This window comes from Rattus norvegicus, chromosome 3 (genome assembly GCF_036323735.1).
Source record: "Rattus norvegicus strain BN/NHsdMcwi chromosome 3, GRCr8, whole genome shotgun sequence".
NCBI classification, from domain to species: domain Eukaryota; kingdom Metazoa; phylum Chordata; class Mammalia; order Rodentia; family Muridae; genus Rattus; species Rattus norvegicus.
In genome coordinates, this window is record NC_086021.1 from 90,314,655 (window position 1) to 90,337,733 (window position 23,079).

General features: G+C 47.2%; 2 protein-coding genes across 9 annotated transcripts in view; both read left to right on the forward strand.

Annotated features, from left to right (window-relative positions):
- Positions 1-393: 393 nt before the first annotated feature.
- Timm10 (translocase of inner mitochondrial membrane 10) lies at positions 394-3,959 on the forward strand. Of its 3 annotated transcripts, XM_006234474.5 has the most exons (4): positions 435-571; positions 754-864; positions 1,006-1,120; positions 3,537-3,959. In XM_006234474.5, exons 3-4 carry the CDS (start codon positions 1,050-1,052, stop codon positions 3,736-3,738), a joined length of 273 nt encoding a protein of 90 aa, XP_006234536.1. In that variant the 5' UTR covers positions 435-571; positions 754-864; positions 1,006-1,049; the 3' UTR covers positions 3,739-3,959. The 3 variants fall into 3 exon arrangements, with proteins under 3 accessions (XP_006234535.1, XP_006234536.1, NP_742071.1); XM_006234473.5 differs by lacking the exon at positions 754-864 and having other exon boundaries at positions 394-571; NM_172074.3 differs by having other exon boundaries at positions 485-1,120.
- An 8,636-nt stretch (positions 3,960-12,595) lies between these two features.
- Slc43a1 (solute carrier family 43 member 1) overlaps positions 12,596-23,079 on the forward strand; it is a 26,189-nt gene continuing 15,705 nt past the window's right edge. Inside the window, exons 1-3 of one of the 6 annotated variants that reach the window (XM_039104880.2) lie at positions 12,596-12,968; positions 14,128-14,294; positions 23,004-23,079. The exon at positions 23,004-23,079 is cut by the window's right edge and continues 99 nt beyond it. In XM_039104880.2, the coding sequence (XP_038960808.1) occupies positions 12,853-12,968; positions 14,128-14,294; positions 23,004-23,079 (359 nt within the window). In that variant the 5' untranslated portion in view covers positions 12,596-12,852. Of the gene's footprint in view, positions 12,969-13,443; positions 13,581-14,127; positions 14,295-23,003 lie in introns of those variants that run through there. The other 5 variants (XM_063283651.1, XM_039104882.2, XM_039104881.2 and 2 more) reach the window with 5 other exon arrangements.

A 23,079-nucleotide genomic window follows, 5' to 3' on the forward strand; every position in this document is an offset into this window, starting at 1 on the left:
CCAGTTAACGCAGTTTGTTCATTTACTAAAGTCTGGGTCCTACTCCCTGGGACTCTGATTTCACGAGTATGAGGTAACGTCTGGGCGTTGAGGTTTTTAAAAAAGTGCTCCAGGTGGTTTTAACATGCAAAACTGACAGGCTCCTTTGGGAAACGTTCTCCCTTCTTCACAAAAGATCCGTCTGCGCTCAGGCGTGGGCTCTCCATGGTAGGCTCAGGGAGCCAAGCCTTTTCCACACTCCAAACACTCAGAAGTCTCCCGGACAACCAGAGGGATGGAACGCTAACAAGGCTGTCGGCGCTCTGCCATTGACTCCGCACTCTATGATACTTTGGAGTCCACTCTAGCAAATTGAAGTAGGTTTCTCTTCAGCCAGTGGCTCCTCTCTATGGTAGCCGGTTTCCCAGAGCCGCCTGGTTTGCGTTTTCTTCCGGATCAAAGAAGAGGTTAGACTTCCTTCCGGAAGTGACCCACGTGCTTCTTATTTCGCCTATCTTGGTACCCGGTTAACTTTTTACTATTGACCCGAAGTTGGGGGCGTTGCGGGAGCTGTGACCTACCCCAGGCCGTGGTGAGTGAGCCATGGTATCTGATCCCCAGGCTGACCCTGATTATGCCATTGCCATGACAGAGGCGCAGCCTTTAGACCGGCCCTGGGAACCTATGTTGTGGTTAGGGTCACATTCTCGGGGCTGCGTGGGTTCAGGCCCAGGGTTTTGTGTGCTCTGCCCCTAATGTCGGTCCTCTGGCTAGGAGTGATTTCGAGATACTGAGAGCTCTCGGTTTCCAGCTCCGAGCCCCATGACATCTTGAGTGACCTTGAACTGGACACTGTCCCCTTTAAGGGCCTCATTTCCACTTCTGGTAAGAGGGCTGACTACGTTTTCTTAGGGTACTGGTCCCTGCTGGTCTGAAACGCTGTAACCCCTCGCGCCCTCCAGCCCCTGGGTGGGTATTAGAGTGAATGTGGAGGGGTCGGTGCTGACTTATCATGTACGCTCCCAGGACTAAAGACCAGGAGGCTATTTTCTCCACGGTGCTAAGTTGACATGGATCCGCTCAGAGCCCAGCAACTGGCAGCGGAGCTGGAGGTGGAGATGATGGCCGACATGTACAACAGGTAAAGAGAACCACTCCGATTCACCTTGTCCAGAAAACTAGCCCTCGTCACCCCTACCGCGATAGAGTGAAGGACTTGTAAGGAATGCTTTCCCTAAGGTAGTAGAGCCAAGTCCCAACCTCCTAATCCCGTCCCACCATTACTGCGGGCTTGGCTGAAGTAAAGACAGGTCACTGGAAGGACTTGGTTGGCTATTTAGAGGGAGTAAAAGGGGTGTGAAGGAAAGTCTCCTGCTCAGGCTCTGCTGAGTATCAAGTACAAGTAAGCACTGCCTTTTCTTTCTTTTCTTTTCTTTTCTTTTTTTTGGAGCTGGGGACCGAACCCAGGGCCTTGTGCTTGCTAGGCAAGCGCTCTACCACTGAGCTAAATCTCCAACCCCTCTTTTATTTTCTAATAGCCCATTTTATTACCTTTGCTTCTGTATTTTGTGTTTATTTATGAATGCCAACATGCATGCTATAGCAGCTCACATGTGGAGGTCAAAGGACAACTTACTAGGATTCCATCTTGGATTGAACTCAGATCTTCTGGTTTGGCAGCAAGGGCCTTTGCCTCCTGAGCCATCTGAACAGTCATTTAGTAGTTAATAGTATTTAGTAGCTAGTACTTATTAATTTTTTTCTTCCTTTTTGGGGGAGAGGTGGGGTGAGCGTTTTTGTTCTTGTTTTTCAAGATAGGGCGTCTCCGTGTTGCCCTGGTTGTTGGCTTGATCTGTATAGAGCAGGTTGGTCTCACTCCCAGAGATCTGTCTCTGTCTCTTGGGTGCTGGGATTAAAAGTGTGTGCACTTGATCCTTATTAAACTTTATCTCTGTGTTAGGCACTTGCAAAGCATTTTATATACATTGTCACTTTAAAATTTTTTTTTTTTTTGGTTCTTTTTTTCGGAGCTGGGGACCGAACCCAAGGCCTTGTGCTTCCTAGGCAAGCGCTCTACCACTGAGCTAAATCCCCAACCCCCACTTTAAATTTTTTTAATTTATTTGTTTTATATGTATGTATGTTTTGCTTGCATGTGTATATACATGTGCATCACATGCCCTCAGAGGCCAGTAGAGGGCATCATATCTCCTGGAACTGGAGTCAAAGATAGTTGTGAGCTGCCATGTGGGTGCTGGGAACCAAACCCAGGTCCTCTGCAAAACAGTAAGTTCTCTTAACTACTTTCCAGACCCCCATTGTCATTTTTGTAAATACTTAAAAATAATTCAAAGGGAGAATGGGGTGGAACATAGGATGTTTGTCTAGAATGTAGGAAGCCCTTGGTTTGATCTCGGCATGGTGGGTGCCTATACTCAGAGATGGAGGCCAAAGCCAAATAGTTGAATGAATGAATGAATGAAAGAAAGAAAGAAAGAAAGAAAGAGAGAAAGAAAGAAAGAGAGAGAGAGAGAGAGAAAGAGAGAAAGAGAGGAAGGAAGGAAGGAAGGAAGGAAGGAAGGAAGGAAGGAAAGAAGAGCAGTGGGTTAATTTTATTAGTACCATTTTAACATAGGGGAATTGAGGTATTAAGGGGTTTACTAATCTCAGGTTTTGTAGCTGGTCAGCAACAATGTCAGGCCAGAACTTGAGGCTGACTTCACAACTACTGCTTGTAGCTGTTAGGCCAATTTGGAAGCATCCTGGTATGCCAGTCACTGCTGAATGTCTCATAATTGCTTATCTCATCAGTAAAACTGGCATAAGAGGTGCTATGCCATACAGACATTACAGTATTATACTTTATCATCTAGCATATCATACAGGAAACAGCAGGTATCTGCTGGTTTTTGTCAGCAGCTCTTTTCATTGATTGGTTTGTTTTTGAGACTATAAATTAGAATGGTTTTTAAAATGCAGACTGTGCAGTCAGACTACCTAGCTTTGTGTGATATTTAGCAAATTACTGAGCTGTGTCTTAATTTCCTCATCTGTAAAGTGGGGATAATGATTGTGCCTACCCCACTGGGCTACTGTGAGGGTTGCCTAACAGAGTCTGTATTAGCCCTTAGCATGATGGCTGGCACACAGCCAGTATTCAGCAAGTGCTTCTGCTTTAACTAGTCTTGTACATGACTCAGAGAAGATTCTTATTGGAAGAACCTTCCAAACTGGTTGAAGAAAAGTTTCTTTTCTTTTTTTAGGTTTATTTATTTAATATATACACTGTAGCTTTCTTCAGACACACGAGACACAGGAGAAGAAGGCATCAGCTCTCATTACAGATGGCTGTGAGCCACCATGTGGTTGCTGGGATTTGAACTCAGGACCTCTGGAAGAGCAGTCAGTGCTCTAACCGCTGAGCCGTCTCTCCAGCCCTCTACTGTTTTCTTGAGGGAGGAACCAGACAAGAATCAGTCCAGCAGGGTTGGAATTGTTGAAGGTTCCCGGGATGCTGTAGGAAGTTACTGATACAACCTTGTTCTTCTCTAACCCAGAATGACCAGTGCCTGCCACCGGAAGTGCGTGCCTCCCCACTACAAGGAGGCAGAGCTGTCCAAAGGCGAGTCTGTGTGTCTGGACCGATGCGTATCCAAGTACTTGGACATCCATGAGAGGATGGGAAAAAAGTTGACAGAGTTGTCTATGCAGGATGAAGAGCTGATGAAGCGGGTACAGCAGAGCTCTGGGCCTGCATGAGGCCCCGGGCCATGTACACCCGTGGTGCACCTTGCCACCTCTGATTAAAGTGTCCCTAATGGATGTCACATGTGAAAACTGTCATACTTAGGCCCTTGAGCATCTCCAGGACCCCTGCGTGTGGTAGAGCTCTCCTGGCTAAGGAAGGGGACTTGTCATGCTGGTTTGTGACTGTGAATGTGTGTATATGTATATATCATATTAAAACAAATTTGTGCAAAGCAGTGTCTTTGTTTGAGAGTAAAGAGTCAGAGCATCCAACAGTAGAGGGATTTAATGCAGTGGGTCTTTACTTTAGTGGGGTTGGGTTGCTTTGTTTTGTTGTGTTTTGTTTTTAAAAACAGGATGTCACTCTGTAGACCAGACTACCCTCAGACTCACAGAGATCCATTCACAGAGATCCATCTGCTTCTGCCTCTCAAACGCTGGGATTACACGTGCGTACCTTACTACAGTGCTTTAAGACTATAGACTAGTGGGACCACAGGGTTTGGGCTTAAGAGTCTGATGCTTACTGTGTGGCCCTGACTGTGCTACATCTCTGTGATGTACTAGAGTGACTTGGGTATAGGAGGTATTAAGTGTCCTTTAAAGCTTGATAGTAAGTGGAGGCAAACAGGCCATTTCTACACATATCAAAGAAAAGCTATTTAGAGGACGTGACAGTGGATAGGGTTTTGCTAGCAAGTAGCCATTCTGCTCTAGATGTTACCTAGATAGCTATATTACTGTCAAGATGGGAGGCGGTTCAGCCATCTTGGAAAGTGAGCTAGGTAGGGGCCTGAGTGATGACTTCACCACATGTGTTTACCTGATTCAGGCTGTTTTTCAGTCACTTTCCAGTGTATGAGAGAGTCCACCCACCCAGACTAAAGGTCTAATTAGGAAACAGGTTCAGAGTGGCAGCTGCTTACAGGTCACACAGTATAGTAGTGGGAAGGTCCGCCCCACTGCTGTCTGAAGAAGGCCCTTAGACTGCAGCTTTCAGAATATGTGGGTTATTCTAGAAGGCACTTTGTTAATACTGAAGCCACTGGCAGAACTGTACATTCAAAGTAGGCTTTCTCTGTAGAGGTGTTTGGGACAGAGTAAAGGAGGCAGAGACTTTGTTCAGCTTACAAGTGCAGGTTCAAATCGGTTTTTAGTCTTGGCTGAAATTTCTAGTTGTGGACTTTGGGAGAGGTATTTAACTGCTTCAGTTACCCTACCTGTAGGGCCATCTGCCGACTTAGGTGGTTGTGCAAACTAATAACTCAGTAGTTAGAAAGGTATCTGAAGTGCACTAAATACTCGACAGTTTGTCAAATTTGGTGGGAAGTGGAAACACTAGATGGACTTCTGTGAAAACCACAAAAGCCCAGTCCTGTCAGGATGGGCAGAAAGTCTTTCTAAAAGGTGAAATACAAATTCAGGTCAGCAGGTGGCACTGTCTGCACACAAGTCTGAGCTACTGGGGCCTGTTCCACAAAGTTACATTTGCTTGTTCTCTGCCAGCACTGTAGCACATGGCTAGGAAGAGAAGCCACTGTAAGAAAAAGAGAAACTGTATCTGCTTTCCTGAGTATTCTCTTGATAGTGCACAGCTGGAGCAAACACAGCCTGGTGGACAAAGGAGAGGTTCCAGCTCAGGAATAGCTCTTAGAAAGGCTTTGCCACCTCACGGAAGTGTGGAGGGCGGGGAAACAGCTGCAGTGTGACTGCAACACCAAGTGTGAAGACAAAGCTGAGTGGTGAGCCCAGAAGCCTGGGCAGGCTCAGCTCCAGAACAGCCTAGAGAGTGGGCTGTGTTAAGCCATTTGGAGTTTCTCCTGCTAAGGCCGTCAGCAGACTGTTAGAGGATTTAAACCTTTCAGCAGCAGGGACAGGTCTGCTTGTCAAAGGCTTGCTGTCAGCCAGATAGACCGTGTTAGATGACAGTAGATAATGGACCAACGAGGGAGGTGGTACAGACAGTGAGGAGAGAAAGGGCTGATGACTTGAAGGCTGGCTCATATATATGGAGTTGCTCTAGCTAACCTCTGCTGAGGGTCTTATTATTTGCTTAATGTTGGGACAGCTCAGGTAGGTACAACTGTTGTGTTTTATGGACGAGGAGACTGAGGCTTGAAGAGTTAGATACTTGTCCAGGACAGAGCTGGAATTCTGAGTCACAGACCCAACGCTGCTTTAGCTGCTGCTCTTTGGCTGACGGGGAATTTCTAAGGAAATTATATTGCAGCAACTTTGCATTTTCACACTGTTTTCTGTGGGATGTGGACAGAATGAGTTGTCTAGGTTCTTGCTGCCTGTAAACCACTGGGATGGAGTGGAGGGTTGGAGAAATGGTAGACCTATACCAAAGGTCTGAGAACTAAGACTGAATCACGTCCTTTCTGTCACTGAAAGGAAGTGTAAAGCCAGTTCTTGTTCTACTTGATTATCCCAGTTTTAAAAATCAGGAAGCATCTCACAAAAATCTAGGCTTTGAATACGCTTAAGAAGTTAGAAGATCTGTAAATCTGCACTACAGGTTGATAACAGCCTGTTGGAAGATGGGGAAAAGTTCATCAAATCACTTACCACTAGTTTCTGCTTCCCCCTCACTGGCTGGACCCAGTACGATCTCTGCCTTCTGCTGTTAGTGTATTCTGTGGTAGGCAGATTCTAAGATTCCCCTGGCCTCAGGTGATACTGCCCAGTATTTATGCTCTGACGTGGATCCCCTCCCCATATGCAATGTGCACTTGACAAAGATACTTTTAATAAGAAGATCATAGCCAAGGTGTTAGGATATAGTTATGAGAGACTGCACACACACTCTTCCTCCCTTCCTTGCTAACTGATGAAGCCAGCTCCCATGTTCTAACCTGACCTGAGAAGAGGCTCCTGTGGTAAGCAACACTCACATGGTAAATGTCCCACTATGGGTGTGAGCTTGGAAGCAGATCCTTCCCCTGCTTAGCTTTCAGATGACAGTGTCCCTGATCCACGTTTGGCAAGCCTGTGAGAGATATTGAAGGTCAGGACCCAGCCAAGTCACACCTTTTCTCCCAACCTGGAGAAGCTGAGATAAAGCATTGTGTTTTGGGGAAACTCAGCTACAGACAGCTTGGGCACATGTTGTCTGTGTTCCCGAAGCAGTTGTCTGAGACTGCTATTCACTTCACACCTATGCTAGAATGTGTTGGGTACCATTCTAGGTCCTTGGCATACATCATGAGCAAAACAGAATAAGACGCTTGCCTTTTAAGAGATTATATTCTGGGGTTGGGGATTTGGCTCAGTGGTAGAGCGCTTGCCTAGGAAGCGCAAGGTCCTGGGTTCGATCCCCAGCCCTGAAAAAAAAAAAAAAAAAAAAGAAAAAGAGATTATATTCTAGTGGGGGATGCTTTTCTGAAGGGTAGACAGCCCCTTCAGAATCTAGGAAAAGATTCACATCCTCTTTCAGGTCTCAAACCCTGTTAAAAATCTGACAAAATCTAAGGGTTGTTTTCTTAATACACACCTATAGAATTGTGTAAGAGCTCTTGTATGCTGAGCTGAGAGGAGTCTTGTGATGAACGTTGTCTTAGGTCATAGGACACAGTGGAAAGAGGTTTTAAACGCTAGTTGGTGGGAAGAATACTAAAACAAGATGGTTTTTATAGTTGTGAAAAATGTTAGGCTTTGGGCTAGGAGCTCACTAACCCACATATATTAGTTGCTTTCCATAGCTGTTGTAAAGAAAATAATAAGCCCCCTACCCAAAAATTATCCCAAGGTGCCTGAATTACAGAAGAATAGCAGATACCTTAAAAATTTTTTTGTGGGGGTTGGGGATTTAGCTCAGTGGTAGAGTGCTTGCCTAGCAAGCTCAAGGCCCTGGATTCGGTCCCCAGCTCCGAAATAAAAGAAAAGAAAAAACATTTTTTGTGAGTACATATGTGCACATATGTCAGTCAGAAAGACTTGGAAGTGTCAGTTTTCACCTGCTATGTGGGTTCCAGGGATTGAACAAAGGCTTGGCAGCAAGCACTACCCATTGAGCCATCTCTCTGTCTCTGGTACCCTTAGTATTACTTCTTCAAGGATAAAACCAGGCTACTACTGGGTCCTGCTAAGACTGAACCCCCAGTGAACTAGACTGGGGGGGGGGAGGGCGGCAATGGGGGGAGGGTTGGGAGGGGAACACCCATAAGGAAGGGGAGGGGGGAGGGGGATGTTTGCCCGGATACCGGGAAAGGGAATAACACTCGAAATGTATATAAGAAATACTCAAGTTAATAAAAAAAAATGTAAAAAAACAAAAACAAACAAACAAAAAAAAAACCAGGCTACTAGACTCCCAAGATATCAGAAGGCTACCACTGGCACACCCCCACAAGGTAATGGGTACATCATAAGCAAATGTGTTCCTCTCCCCTTTCCCCCATGTTCTCTAAGTTCCACACCAACAAGATTCCTTCCTTTCTTCCTCGTACAGCAAGTCTTCCTACTCCCCATCCCTGGTTGTCAGAGGCAGGCTTATGCTCTGGCCCCTCATCAATTATGGTGCCTCTTCCTTTGACACCTATAAGAAAGGACCCCCTCACTTGGCCCCTTCTATGCTGTCTGTCTAGTGTTGGGCTCTGTGATCTTGTCATAACCCCCACACACACCACTTTCCATGGCATTAATTTTTCTCCTAATCTGTCTCTTATCAGAAGGACAATCTGTCCTCAATGTGTTCCAATAACCCTAAACCAGAGACCTTTCAACACGTGTTACAAAAGATGTTCGGAGAGCAGTGGGGCTATGAAAAGGACTGTGTTCATAGTCTGGGTATTTAGAGAAGGTTACATTCTCCAAAATGATAAACGAGTGAGATTCAAAGGTGACTAGGATTTACCAGACAGGGGCTCAGGAGGGTGGGTGACTTGAGGGAAGGCACATCCATACCTGCCCTGAGAGGCACACAGTCCATCAGAGGAAACAGGAACACCTTGATGAGTTAAAAACATTAAAACTCAAGTGTTATATAGACCACACAACAAAGGGATTTATCTACAGATGGAGTCTGGAAAGCTATTGGAAAGAATTGGGCACTTATGGACATCACCTACCTCCACTTACAAAAGGACATGGAAGACATTTCAAGGGCAGCGGCCAGATAAAACTTTTGTTTCCAGTAGATTATGCTGGTTATATGTGTGGTCAAGTGGGGCGGAATTGGGAAGGCCAGGTTGCAAGGGTCTATTCTGGGCTCAGTGAGCAGCAGGGCTCAGGAAAGCCAGTGTATGGAGAGAAGGCAGGAGCTACAGGGTAACTACAGGGTACATGGAAAGACGGAGGCAGGGAGCAGAAGCTGGGGTGTTTCTACTTTTGTCACCTAAGCCCGGAGAAGAGGTGCTGCTGCTGTTGACAATGGGAGCAAGAGAGGAAAGAGAATGGCCACGCTAAACTGCTGAGCAACCTCACAGCTCAGAAGGTGCAACGCCTGGAAGGGCAGCTGTCAACAACGACCTATGCTACAAGCCCCTTCCTTCATATGCATCTCTGCAGCTTTTGGAATTGAATTCTTCATACGAGGCTTCCTTCCCTTGGGGACTGATAAATCCCACTGAGTCTTTCCCTAAAGCTATCTGCAGATATCAACTTACACATTGCCCTTAAAGACCATTTCCTGAGCTCCCGACTAGATGCAAGGTCTCTCCCCAAGTACGTTCCCCAGTTACATTCTCACCTTGGCCCTTGTTCAGCTTCCCCAAACATCAGGTGCTCTCCTGGAATAAAATCTTTAAGATTTATTAATTTTTATTGTATGTGTGTTGAGTGTTTTGCCGGCAGGCATGAAGTGTACCATATGCCTGCAGAGTCTGTGGACGCCAGAAGGGGGCAGTGAGTTCTGTGAAACTGGCATCACAGACAGTTGTGAGTCACCATGTGGGTGGATGGGACCTCAATCCAGGTCCTCTGCAAGAGCAACAACTGCTTGTAATGGTTGAGCTCTCTCTCTCCACCACCACTCCAACCCCTGTTTTCTGATCTTAGTATTGGTCTGTAGCCCTGGCCTAGAACTAGCCTTGCACATGTACCTGCTGTGCTGGGAGTATAGGTGTGTGTGTGTGTGTGTGTGTGTGTGTGTGTGTGTGTGTGTGTGTGTGTGTGACAGAGAGAGAGAGAGAGAGAGACAGACAGACAGACAGACAGACAGACAGACTGACGGACACAGAGAGAGAGGCAGAGAGAGACATAGAGACACAGAGACACAGAGAGAGAGAGACAGACAGACGGACAGAGAGAGAGAGAGGCAGAGAGAGACATAGAGACACAGAGACACAGAGAGATACCTGGCCTTCTGAGCTATTATAAAGGCTTCCTATCTACTTAAGCCTTCCTTCCCAATATACCCTCTTTTCATTAAAAGTGAACCATGACTGTACCCTTCAAACAAAACCAAAAGAAGAAAACGAAAAAAATCTCAGTTTTGGGGTTGTTTTTAACTATACATATTTAGCTTCGTGGAGGTCATTTCAAGGTCATCCTAGACTTCCCAGCTTTATTTCCTGCTATTCCCTTCTCTTTATTCTATAAACATTTACTGTATGCCGGGTCTGCCACAGGCAGCAGCCATGCAAATTACCTACAGTCTGATTGGTTTTGCACCCAACAGGCTTACAGGCCAAGAAGTGGGGAAAGGGAAGAAGGAAAGAAAGTCATCATTTCAGATCAGGGGGCTTCCTGGGTGATCAGCACAGTCTATGGGGATTGGGTGGGCAGCTTCCAAACAAAGGTGAAACTTGAGCAGAGCTGTAAGGATGCGTGAATTGGAAATGAAGAAGTGAATCTGCCACTCCTACAAGAAGGAAGAACAGGTGCAGAACTGGGAAGGTGTGAAGCCAGCTGGCCGGGCTCTCTCGCTGCACATCTGCTCTTAGGTGCTCTGAGTATGCAAGCAGTGAACAGAACAAAGGCTCCTGACTTCACAGAGAGTCCCTAAAAGGAAGACGGGAACATCAGATGGAAAGAGAAGCAGCAAGACTTCCAGACACAGGATTTCATGGACACTAAAGTCTTATGGGTGGACTCACAACTGCACTGAAACTTCAGTCTGAAGGTCTGTGCTTATGTCCAAGAAGCGTTTTCCTAGATAATGAATTAGTATTTCAATGTGGTCGTCAAGAGGCCCTGATGCTGTTGAATTAAACCTTTCCTGTGGGGCCCCTTGTACTAAGCTAAGGAATTTAACCCTGAGGTCAAGGGTGAAGGGTGTAGAAGCATATACATACATACATACAGACATACATACATACACACATATATACATATTCTGTGTGTGTGTGTGTGTGTGTGTGTGTGTGTGTGTGTGTGTGTGTGTTCGCACGCACGCACACATTGTCTTTCTGGATTAGAACACACACGTATGGCAGAGTTCTATTGCTCAGCCGCACTCCCTATCCTGCAGCCGGAGAGGCATTTTAAGAAGTAAAGCCACCAAAGGCTGACATGTGCTTTTGCCAGAGAACTTCCCGTGCCTTTCTCCTGCCAAGCTTTTGCTTTGCTGTCCCTTCACCTGGCTCACAGGAACGAAAACACCAGAAAACTTCCAAGCCAGACAGGCCTGCCTCCAGTCTCTGTGGTCTAGCTGAAAACCTTGTTTGCTCTCTGTGTGAAAACTTGTGAGGTTTGGAGCACCCTGTGATGAACTGCATAGTTAATAACTTTTGTTTTGGAAAGTGCCCATCATATCGTAGTCACTTGGCAATGTTCGTTCCTTTTTTGGTGTGGCGGCTCAGCAGCTCAGGGCTTCAGGAGCTCCTTACTGACTACGTTTGTGGAACTCTCTGCACTGTCTCAGACTACTTCAGAGCTCTGTGAAATACCACTTGCAGCACTCTAAACTTTTTTTTTTTGAGACAGGGTTTCATGTAGCCCAGGCTGGCCTCTTGCATGACCTTGAACTTCTGATCCCTTTGCCTCTATCTCTCCTGTGCTGGGCTTATAGACATGCACCATAGTGGTTTGTGCCCTGGTTTGTGCTGTGCTTCAGATCAAACCTTCAGGCTCAGACATGCTAAGCAAGCATTTTGTCAGTCTTACAGCCTCCCTGGACCTCTCTCCCCCTCGAGTTTTCTCTGTAACAACCCTCAGCTGTCTTGAGACCAGGCTAGCCTCAAACTCCCAGAGATCTGCCTGCCTCTCCCTCCTGAGTGCTGGGATGAAATATATGCATCACCACCTCTGGCCACTTTTTTTTTTCACTCTTAATGAACTGAATTAACCCATATCCGTATTTTTCTTCAGTATAATTACTTCTTTAATCTGTGCCATTGTCCAAATACCTTCCCTGTTTTACAGATTTACCAAAAGATCTTTTACCAAAAGATCAATCACCTTAGCGACAGGAAGCACCTGATTATGGAGTCTTGCGAAATGACAACAGCCGCAACAATAAACATTTATTATGCTCGCCACTGCAATGTACCCAGCATTACAACTGCATCCTAATTCTATCTCCTTTGGACAGGCAGGCAAATTCTATTATTGCTATCCTACTCTATAGAGATGGAAACAATCTTTGAGAGGTTAAGTTGCCCAAGGTAAGTAACTCAGGCTAGGCAGGCTTTCAAACCGCAGACTCTTATTTGGAGCATATAAACTCCAAAAGAGTTCTGACTCTCGGAAACAATCCTTTTCGACTTCACAGTTCAAGACCTCACCCAAGCCTTTCCAGCATCCAGTCTGACTCCAGCCAAATCTTTGGTTGTTTTGAACAAAGATGCAGAGAATGCTGTCAAACGTTAGTCAGGGGATCAACAGAGAAGATGGGGGTCGAGAGTGGAAATTTAGGCTCCTCGGGAGTAACGGGTAAGAAGAGTATCTGGGGACCAACAGGCGAGTCACGTGTGCATGAAACTCGACCTAAGGGGTGGGGAAGGGACGGGAACCCCCGCCCCCACCTTGGGGCGCTGCTCCCAACGCCTGTAAATACAGCTATCAACTGGGCAGATCTCGTAGTCCATGCCCTGGCTTCCCCGCTTCACTGATCTGTGGCGCCCCGAAGGTTCCCAGATCCACCGCTCTTTCCAGGGCGCAGACGAGGTGAGACCGGCGAGCTTGTGGAGCTGAAGCTCTGAGGACCGCTGGGTCTGGCACGCAGGGAAGACCCCCGCGTGGATGCGGTTTGGAATTGGGATCCTGGGTCTCCGGAGATCCGGAGTGTGGAAGCGCCGCGGAGACACTGTGTTACCCCGGGTGTCAACAGCTGTGGGAGGCAAGTTTGTCGGGGACAGGTGAGCAGCTACCGCAGCTCAGTCACCCAGCCACACTTGCAGATCCCTGCGAAGTGTCCGTTACCCGAGTCTCTGGGCACATTGTTCCCTCTGTCCGACCCCTCCATTCTCCCCTTCTCTTCCACTCCGTTTAGAGCCACGGTTGTCACTATGGGAAGGGTCCTCGGGGATCCCTGATTCGAAAGCCCCGTTTCATAGATGAGGGGCTGGGCCACCCTCTAGAGAAGGGGGTAGGGTCTGTTCCTCTTCGTCTTTCTTGCTTGCTCTTCCCCTGATCATTCCCTCTCAGCTCGCCCGGGTCTTGCTCCGGGTCCCCGCGTCAGATCGCCTCCCTTGTTGACCGTGGCTACCGCGGCCCTGACGGGCTCGGGTTTCTTCGTTCCCTCTGGTAAACACACCCGCCCGCCGGCCACCCCATCCGCCTCCTTATAAAGTATGTCCTTATAAAGTCTGCAGGCACCGGACTTCCTGCCGGAGCCCGAGCCCCTTCCCTGGGACGAAGGGGCTGGGGCGTTCCCGAGCGCGCGGTGGAGTGAGGGGCGCGCGGGGGCGCCACGGGGCCCGCCCGGGGTCTCCCTCCACGTGGCAGCCGTGGGATTGGCCCAAGAGACAGTAGGGACATGAGCGCCGCCGGCTGTGGCAGGCGGGAGGAGGTTTTCTACCCGGGCTCCGGAGAGGAGGAGTAGAATGAAAGGCGTAACTAGAATAGAGGGTCTCGAGGTAGCCCCAGACTTCCCTTTCCGCCTCCTGCTCGCTTCTGAGAAAACGATCTGGCGCCAGTTGGCTAGCTGTGGGCCAGCGGTGGCTACTGAGCACGGTCTGACCCTGGGTGACTTTGAGAGACTTTGGGAACTCGGGAGTTTGTCTCCTGGAGCGGGATCGGGGCGCCCTGGCCCGGGTAGGCAAGCCCGGCAGCGCGCCAGGAAGTGGCTTCTTCAGACCAGACCTTTCTGGTTCCTGATAGCGCCCTGCGGGCCAGTGGCGCGTTCGCTCCTGGCACTGCCAGAGCGCGCGGAGCCAGCTCCGCAACACAGGGCTCTATGGGGCCTCCATGAGGCTCCATCTCGTTGGCTCCAGGGGTCTCAGGAGCCCCCATGATGGAGTACCCTTCCCAAGGGCCTCTAGGAAGCCCTTCTCTGAGCGCTCTGTTTCTCTGCAGAGTCTCGGCCACCATGGCCCCCACGCTGAAGCAGGCGTACCGCAGGCGCTGGTGGATGGCTTGCACCGCTGTGGTGGAGAACCTCTTCTTCTCCGCGGTGCTCCTGGGCTGGGCCTCCCTGCTGATCATGCTCAAGAAGGAAGGCTTCTATTCCAGTCTATGCCCAGGTATATCCGAGAAGGGTTTGGGGTGGGAGGTGAAGACCGCGAGGGACCGGTAGAAGGAGGAGGTAGGAAGTTGGAAAACAAGGACAGGTGGTCAGACAGAGACAAAGCGACCAAGCAGGGCTGCCCAACACTGGAACATTGGGCAGCCAGGAATTTGACAACCACACGTCATGATCTCTTCAAACTTTACGTGCCACTCTGTCAGGATTCTGATTCAGTGGTCACTGAATGTCCTACTAGGCATCCATATCCTGAGACTGGTTGCCTGTGACAACCTTCAGTTTAGAGTAGTCTGTAAACTCTTAGAAGTTCTGCACATACCTGGATAAGGAATTCTCAAGTTAAACGGGTCTTTTTTGTGTGCTAGAAAGCATTGAGCTACATCACCAATACACAAGGCACAAGGAGTTCTTAATGGGATCAAGCAGAACCACACAAACCGGATTATGAATGGGAAGGACCTATATTCTTGGCCTTTTGGAGACCTTGGGGTTCCCAGTTCTACAAATCACCCTTTTGTACAAAGTTAACAGCCTTATTTCCTCTAGAATGGATATTTGTGGAGCGCTTGCTTTCCACATCAATCACCTTGGTCTTGTGTAAATGGATCCCAACCTGGAGTGGGAATCCTAAACTCCTTGAGAACAGGAAGTGCAGCCAAAGGCTGTCTGTCTGCGTTTGTCCATCGGGGAGGGAGCTCTTCCTCACTTGGTGGCTGGGACTTGGTGGATATTTTTCTTTTCTGGAAAGGAGAGTGCTGTGATCGGTGAAGGAGCTGATCGGTGTGCAGTTTGGTGTGTCTCCTGTCGCTTTTCCCCACATCCATGTTCTTTTGGAAGGAAGGCCAGCAGAGATTTGAATTCTGGCTTCTATCTCATTTAACCAGCGAGTTCCTTACAAATTGAGTTTCCCCTACCTTGGAACAATAGTAATATCTGTGCCTGGGATGGTTGTGACTCAACACACATGTAAAGGTCCTGGCTTCTCCTGGTGCCTCATAGCTTAGACTGTGAGTGTGGTGGGATGGAAAACCATTTCCTTGAGGGTGGAGGTGAGGAGGTCTTGATATCTATTCTTACTTGCAGCTCCAGCTATACCATGGGGCCGCCACACCCCTGCCGAAGTTATCTCTAAGGAAGCAGTGGGTTGCACCCAACTGTGGCACTCTGCCCAGGGGCCTGGCCCCAGTTACAGAGGGCTGGCCCTAGAGACGATGGAGTTAGCATGGGGCCTAGGAAGGTGGATTCCTTGAGGAAGAGGTCTGAGATGGGATGACAGGCATGCATCTCAGGATGGTTGAGAGGACCAAGTGGGTCCTTAGGGACCCCTGCCCACAGGAGACTCAAATCCCTCCGAGCTTTCTCTGGAGACTAGAGAGAACCATCTCTTTGTTGTCTACTGGACTTGATGTCTGCTATAACCCATCCCGTGGCTTCTCCCTGCCTTCTGCACCTGAAGGTACCAGGGTTTCATTAAGAGTTCTTTACTGGAAATTGATTTACCTTGTATTGTTTGGTGATGTTTGACTTTGAAGAATACATACACCCCAGTAATTATCACAGCAGCTAATATTTACAACATTTCTAACACCCCCAAAACTTTTTAGGGCCTGTGATATGTATAAATCCCTCATTTAAAACACAACACAATAGATTCTAGAATATTCAGTATTGCATAGACATCCCCACAAATTTTAGAGCATATACTTTATCCCCACCAGCAACGCTGTACCATTAGCAGTACCAGCTCCCCCCCGCACCCCACTTCTCTCTCTAGGCAACCCCTATCTGCTTTCTGTCAGAGGCTGGCTATGACAAATACCAGCTATACCTATTTGGAATGTTTTTCTATAAATGGAATTTTGTCTTTTGTGGCTGATTTCTTTCACTTAGCATAATGCTTTTTTTAGGTTCATCCTTGTTCCACATATATGCCTTATTTTTTATTTTTTTATAGCAGGGTAATTCTCCATCATGTGGACTGACTGCATTTTCTTCATTAGTTAATGGGCATCTGGGTTTTTAGGGATAATACTCCATGTTTATGTATTTCTTTTGGACTGGATTTGCTAGGTCATGAAGGTAACTTTTTTTTTCCAAGATGACCACCACATTTTAAATTCTCCCCAGCAGTGCGTGAGAGATCCCAGTTTCTCCCCAACCCCAGCATTGGTTGTTGATTGTCTTTCTAATTTGCATTTCCCTAATGGCTATTGAGGTTGAATGTTTTTCCATGTGTTTTTATTGGCGTATTCTCTGGAATAACATCTAGTCAGCTACTTCTTCTACTTTTAAGCTGTGTTATTTGCTTGTTTATTTATTTAGAGATTGAACCCTGGGCCTTACCCTGTTAAGCAAATGTGAAGTCTACCAGTGAGCCATAGGCCTGGGCCTTTCTTTTTCATTATTGAAGTGTAAGGGTTCTTCACTGGATCTAAGTCCTTTATATAGTTTTCTTTCTTTTTCTCTGCCGAGTACCCTTTTTTTTTTTAATGTTGATAAAATCCTATTTGCCTATTTTTATTCTGCTACACCATCGAGTTTAAGAAACTGTTGGCTAAATTTAAGGTGGCAAAAATTTGCACCTGTGTTTTCTTAGTTTTGTGGTTTGGGCTTTTAAGTTTTGATCCTTGATCTCATGAGGGACTGACCTGATGTTTTGAGTTACTTGAAAGTGGGTGTGTGGTTGAGTCTGGCTGTTTGTGACTGCTAGTGGTAAAGTAAGTGAACTCTTGTCCTTTCCCCAGAACATATTTGTGCACTTTTGGAGAGGACAGAAGTGCACAGCATCTCTCCCTGCCCTGCAGGCTGCTGGATGAGGTGATGCTTTCTCTGCTGTCTTGCTCATGCTATCTGATCACAGACAGCCCTTTCCACTTCCTGGTACCTCATTCATCTTGAGGCTTCCGTCATGTTTCTAGGAGATGCAGTCTCAGAGCACACTTGTTCTCCCTCTGGCTCTTACAATCTTTCTGTCCCCTCTTCCATTATGCCTTCTGCCTTAGGTGCGGGAGTTGTACGGAAGATGTAGCGGCTGGGGCTGGGCACCACACGGGGGTACTTGTCCTCTGCATTCTGAATGGTTGTGATTTCCTTTAATGGATAATTGTTATTTTTCTGTCACAGAACGATGCAAATCGCAAACGATGTTGTTTAACAAGCAGTTGAAGCACTCAGTGAACGTGAGGCTCATTACTGAGGTTGACATTAGTATAGGCTTTGGGGTTCTTTGGTCATACCGTCTGTTTTCAGGGTCTCCCCACCATCTACACACCTAGGTAAGAGCTAATGGGGGACTGTTACTCAAAATTTAATCAGGGCCTTTTCAGTTTGTAACACACTTACAAAATAACAAAAGAATGCTAAAAGTTGCTACATATTTACTATTTGTTAGGTCTTCTGATCTCCTTGTAAATCGGTGATGTCAGTATTATTAGAACCCCATTTTGGGGGGCAGAAAACTGAAACTAGGAGATGCAATGCGCCTATGGTCACCCAGTTGGTAAGCAGAGCAAGGACTGCTGCGGGAGGCTCACAGTGTCTGCTTAACAAGTGTGAGGCTGTGGGCTCCATACCACACCCTCCTCTGTGAGGAGGGCACAAAGTGACCTTTGTTACTAAGCCTCAGGAGAAGAGGCCCTAGTGTCCCAACCACTAAGTGCTGAGGACTGATCTAGAGCAGTCCGGCTGTCTTAGATACTGCTTTTGGTGTGAAGAAACACCATAACCCAGGCAGCGTATAAAAGAGAGCATTTAATTGGGGACTTGCTTATGGTTGAAGAGGGTGACTCCATGACCGTTATGACAGGGAGCATGGTGGCAGGCAGGCAGTTACGGCACTGGAGCAGCAGCTGAGAGTTTACATCTGATCCACAATCAAGAGGCAGAGAGAGATAGACTGGGTCTTCCATGGGCTTTTGTAACCTCAAGGCCCACCCTCAGTGACCTACCTCGTAATCCTTCCTAAGTAGTTCTGTCAACTTGGAGTCCAGCATCCAAATACCATTCTCATTCAAACCACCACATTTCATCCCCTGGCCCCCACAGGCTTATAACCACATCATAATACTAAATACATTCAGTCCAATTTCAGAAGTCCCCATAGTCAATAACAGTCTCAACGCTTTAAATAAAAAAAAAAAAAGTCTCTTGTGAGACTTGGCAATCTCTTAATTGTAACCCCAGTAAAAATCAAAAAACAAATCTCATAATTAAACATGCGGCGGCACAGAATATACATTCCCATTCCAAAACATGGGTAGGAAGCATACCGAGGAAATGCTAGATCAAAGCAAGAAGCAGAGCAGGGCAAACTCCGAATCTTGTCACTTCATGTTGGTTATCAAAGGCTCTTCAGATCTCCCACTCCTTCCAACTTTGTTGACTGCACAACACACCTCTTGGGCTTGTTCCACAGCCTGTTAGTGGCTCTCCTTGGCAGACATCCTGTGGCTTATCCAACATCTTAGGGCCCGAGGCTTCACTTTGAGAGTCTCATGAAATGGTCTTTCTGAGCCTTCATGGAGAAACTTTTGCCACACGCCTGCTCTCAGTGGCTTTCCTTAACGGAAGAGGAAGATTCCAAGGTCTCTTTACAATTCTCCTCCTTTAACCACTAGACTGAAGCTGCCAAGTTCTGTTGCCTGGTGGAGCTGGAATCTGGCCCCGCCCCTCCTGGAATACATTTGCATAAACTGACTCTTTGATGCTTTTTAGGTATCAAATCCCTCCGGTCTTTCCCCTTCACAGGCTGCAGGATTGGCTGGGTAGGGTCTCACTCTTCAGAGACCACTTCTTTTTATCCATTTAGCATTGAGCCTTTCTTTTAACTTCTTATCTTGGAACACAGGACTTGGCTGCAACATTACCTTCCCTTGGGCCACACACAAGACATTACCAGCTAAAACTTCAACCTGAGGTGTTTTCACCATGTCACCAGCAGGAAAGTATCAGGAGGAAGCAAGCATGGGTTGAGGACTTGTTATAGTTTAAATCACTTAAAATTTGCTCTGAATGTATGGGACTCAGGCTATTGTCGGATCCAGGTGTTTTAAGTCACTGTCCCCATTTCAAAGGTGAGGCAAGTCTTTAGAGAATGTTAGCAGCATACCTAGTGAAGCCAAGATTTGACTAGAGATGCATGCATAACCATGATCTAATCTCCAGGGTTTTCCAGACAGGATCATCTACAAGTCACCTTTGTAATTTTTTCATTTCTGAGTGCCATAGTTAAAAGTTTAAAGTGTGATGCAGCCTTGGGTTAGATGTTGTATAAACAGGTATCTATTTATGTATATTTGTAAGAAATACATATATACTCCCATGTTCCTAATGCACAAATAACTAATCATTGAAACCTCAGAAGTCATTCCATATACTACCCAAACCCACTTTCTTTTTTTTTTTTAGATTTATTTATTATATATAAGTACACGGTAGCTGTGTATGGCCATGTGTAATACACCTAAGGTCACGCTAGTAAGGAGCAAACAAGGTCTGGGTACAGTGTTGGCTATCTGCTTTTCCTTGATTCTTTTTTTTTTAAAGATTTATTTATTTGTTTTATGTAAGTACACTGTAGCTGTCTCTTGACACACCAGAAAAAGGCATCAGATCCCATTGCAGATGGTTGTGAGCCACCATGTAGTTGCTGAGAATTGAACTCAGGACCTCTGGAAGAGCAGTGAGCGCTCTTAACCACTGAGCCATCTCTGCAACCCTTTTTCCTTGAATCTTTTTTTTTTTTTTTGGTTCTTTTTTTTCGGAGCTGGGGACTGAACCCAGGGCCTTGCGCTTCCTAGGTAAGCACTCTACCACTGAGCTAAATCCCCAGCCCCTTTTCCTTGAATCTTAACCCAGCTGCTGAGTACATTCCCACTTACTGAAGACGTTCTCTTTCTCAGCATGCCCCGCTTGTCTGTGACTGTGGGGCAGTTGGATCCCAACGACTTACTCTGCTGTGACTACCATGGGTGGCAGGTCCTTTAACCAGCCACTCAGAGGGATCAGGCTTCAGGAGCCAGCTCATATTGCACTCACAAGAAGTTGATTGCTTAAACCAGAAGAACTTAGTATTAGTGGACTTTGAGGGGCCATTAGCAATCCGCTGGGCTGGGTTCCATAGCAGAGCAGACATACTCGCTGGCCTAGAATATACTTGGGGAAGTACTCAAGCCGGCCTGTGGGACAGCTAGGATGGGTGGTGGGGTGAATCTGCTGGTGTTGGAGACTCCTCTGGGTTTGAACTGGAGCCCGCTGCAGGCTGCTGGGTGGCTGAGTGCCCTTACTTCTGGGGACCCTCATCATCTGTAATCAGAAGACTGCCACATTAACTCTTTAGGGTGGTTGTCAAGATTGAGTGAGGTTTTGCTTGAACAGCCTGGCACAGAGCGGGCGTTAGCTGCAAGTCAGTGGAATTCGGGAGGGAGCTTGTCATCTGATTATGAAAGACTTAAGGGCAGAGGCGGTCTCTATTTCAGGGGCTACAAGTTCAAATGTCATTTAAGGGCAGGCAGATGATAATAAAGGAGGTGAGCAGGGCAGGGTTAAGAGAACCAGCATCTGGGAGATGTGAGATTGACATAAACCTGTACAAGAAGGACAGCCCTGGCGAAAGAGCAGGCCACCTTTAGAAGGAACAGCAGATTCTCCTGACTTTCCCTCCCCCGACCCCCTCTTTCTCCCTCTTTCTTCTATGTTGCTCAGGTTTGGTTGGCCCAGAACTCCTGCGTTCAAGGGCCTTTACCTCAGCCTCCTGAGTACCTGGGACTGTGGTTGCACACCACCATGTCCAGCTGAGAGACCACATTTTCAAGGAACCAGAAGTCTGGATTTTTACTTAAAGTGACACTCACTCAACCCAATTTACTGCCAGTCCAGCACAACAGGGGCAGGGAGAAAATCGGTGGCGGTCACCTGTTTGTGACCTTTAGTCTGACTTGCCTTTCTTTTTATTTTTAAATATTTATTTTTTTATTTATATGAGTACACTGTAGCTGTCTTTAGACATACTGGAAGAGGGCATCAGATCTCATTACAGATGGTTGTGAGCCACCATGTGGTTCCTGGGAATTGAACTCAGGACCTGTGAAAGAGCTGTCAGTGCCTTTACCTTCGGAGCCATCTCTCCAGCCCCCTGACTTGTCTTTCTGTTTCTTCTTCTTTTTTTAACTCACTGCTCCAACACAATGCTGGCGTACAGCAAATGTCCTGTAATCAGTGTAGAATAAACCCATGTGGACAAACCCAGTGGCGAAATGGATGGTGATCACAAGGATAATTAAGTAAGGGTTAACATGACCCTCAAAGGCTGAGTGGTCTAACCCCCTACCCACTTCCTCCAGGTGCCTTAGCCCTTTCCCTAGCCTCCCAGGTAGTTGGTACTGGGAAACCAGTTCCTTTCTTGGTAGCCTGCTCTTATGATCTGATGGCTCTATATGTTCTTTTTTATGTTAACACACAGATCTCATTACCTCATGCTACCCCTAGGTCCTTGAGCAGTTCAAGTTTACTTGAAGTCAGGGGTCAATAACCACCCTCTTTTTCAGTCTCCAGATACAATTGTATCCTTCCATTCTCTTTACAGAGCTCATTGCTTTTGCATTTTTAGTTAGTGACTCTTGGTCTCTGTCTGTCTCTCTGTCTCTGTCTCTTTCTCTCAAGACAGAGTCTCATGCATAGCCCAGGTTGATCCGGAACTCATAATGTAGCTCAGGCTGACCTCAAGGCAATCCTGTGTGAGCCTCCTGAGGGCTGGGAATTCATGCATGAGTTCACCTCACTCTTTCAATCAGCACCCATTTGTTCCCCATCATGAGCCTTCTCATGGCTTCCAGTCTCGGGTACCATCTTGTGGGTCTGGGTTCAACCTCACTGTCAGCTATTTCAAGTGCTCTGGAATGTGCCTCAGGCCTTTCCCCTGGGCCAGGACTCTGTAGAGCTCTCCTCACTGTCTCCAGCTGAGGCTGCTCATTCTCTGCCCTTGTTAACGGACAAGGGGCCTGAGGCACAGGGGAAGGGTCCAGACTCCATAGCTAGTCAGGTGGGCGACGGGAATGAAGACCCTGTTTGGCCTGGCTCCCAGGTAATGCCCTCTCTTCCCCTGGCACCACTACCCAGAAACAGTTCGGAGGCAGCCATCTCATGGCTCAGCCCACAGAATTAAGAAAGTCACCCCCTGTCCCCTTTACTCTACCTTGTTACAACTCCCAAGTCCACAGCTGAGCTCAGCCCCTGGATGGCAGCATATTCATGTGGGGGATGGGATGTTTTATTAGTGGACTCTTGGGGGCTTGTGACTTATGGGGTCTGTGCAGAGCAGTGCGGGGAACATGGTTAAATGCTAAATAATACGAGCTGTTATTATCAGAATGCCATTGACGGAAAAGACTTCCTCTACTTTTTAATGTGCATTCTTACTGCACACATTAAAGAACCAGTTGCTGACTTGGGGTCTTCCAGTGGCTATTATAACTTGGTGTATACTGTGATGCCCACTTTCTCGACTGAGCTAGTCAAAACCTCAGACGGAGAATGTATGTGATTCTCCCAGGGCTGACATTCATGAGTTCTTTTCCTAGCCCAGACAGAGCATATTACTTCCAGGGACACCTGGTTGGTTCAAGTCAGAGGCCTGGGTTGGAAGGCAGGACCTCCGGGTCAGGCTTCCTGATTCTGTTGCGTGTGCTGAGCCCTCTCTTTCCCTCCTCAGCCGAGAACAGGACCAATACCACCCAAGACGAACAGCAGTGGATAAGCTGTGACCAGCAGGAAGAGATGCTCAATCT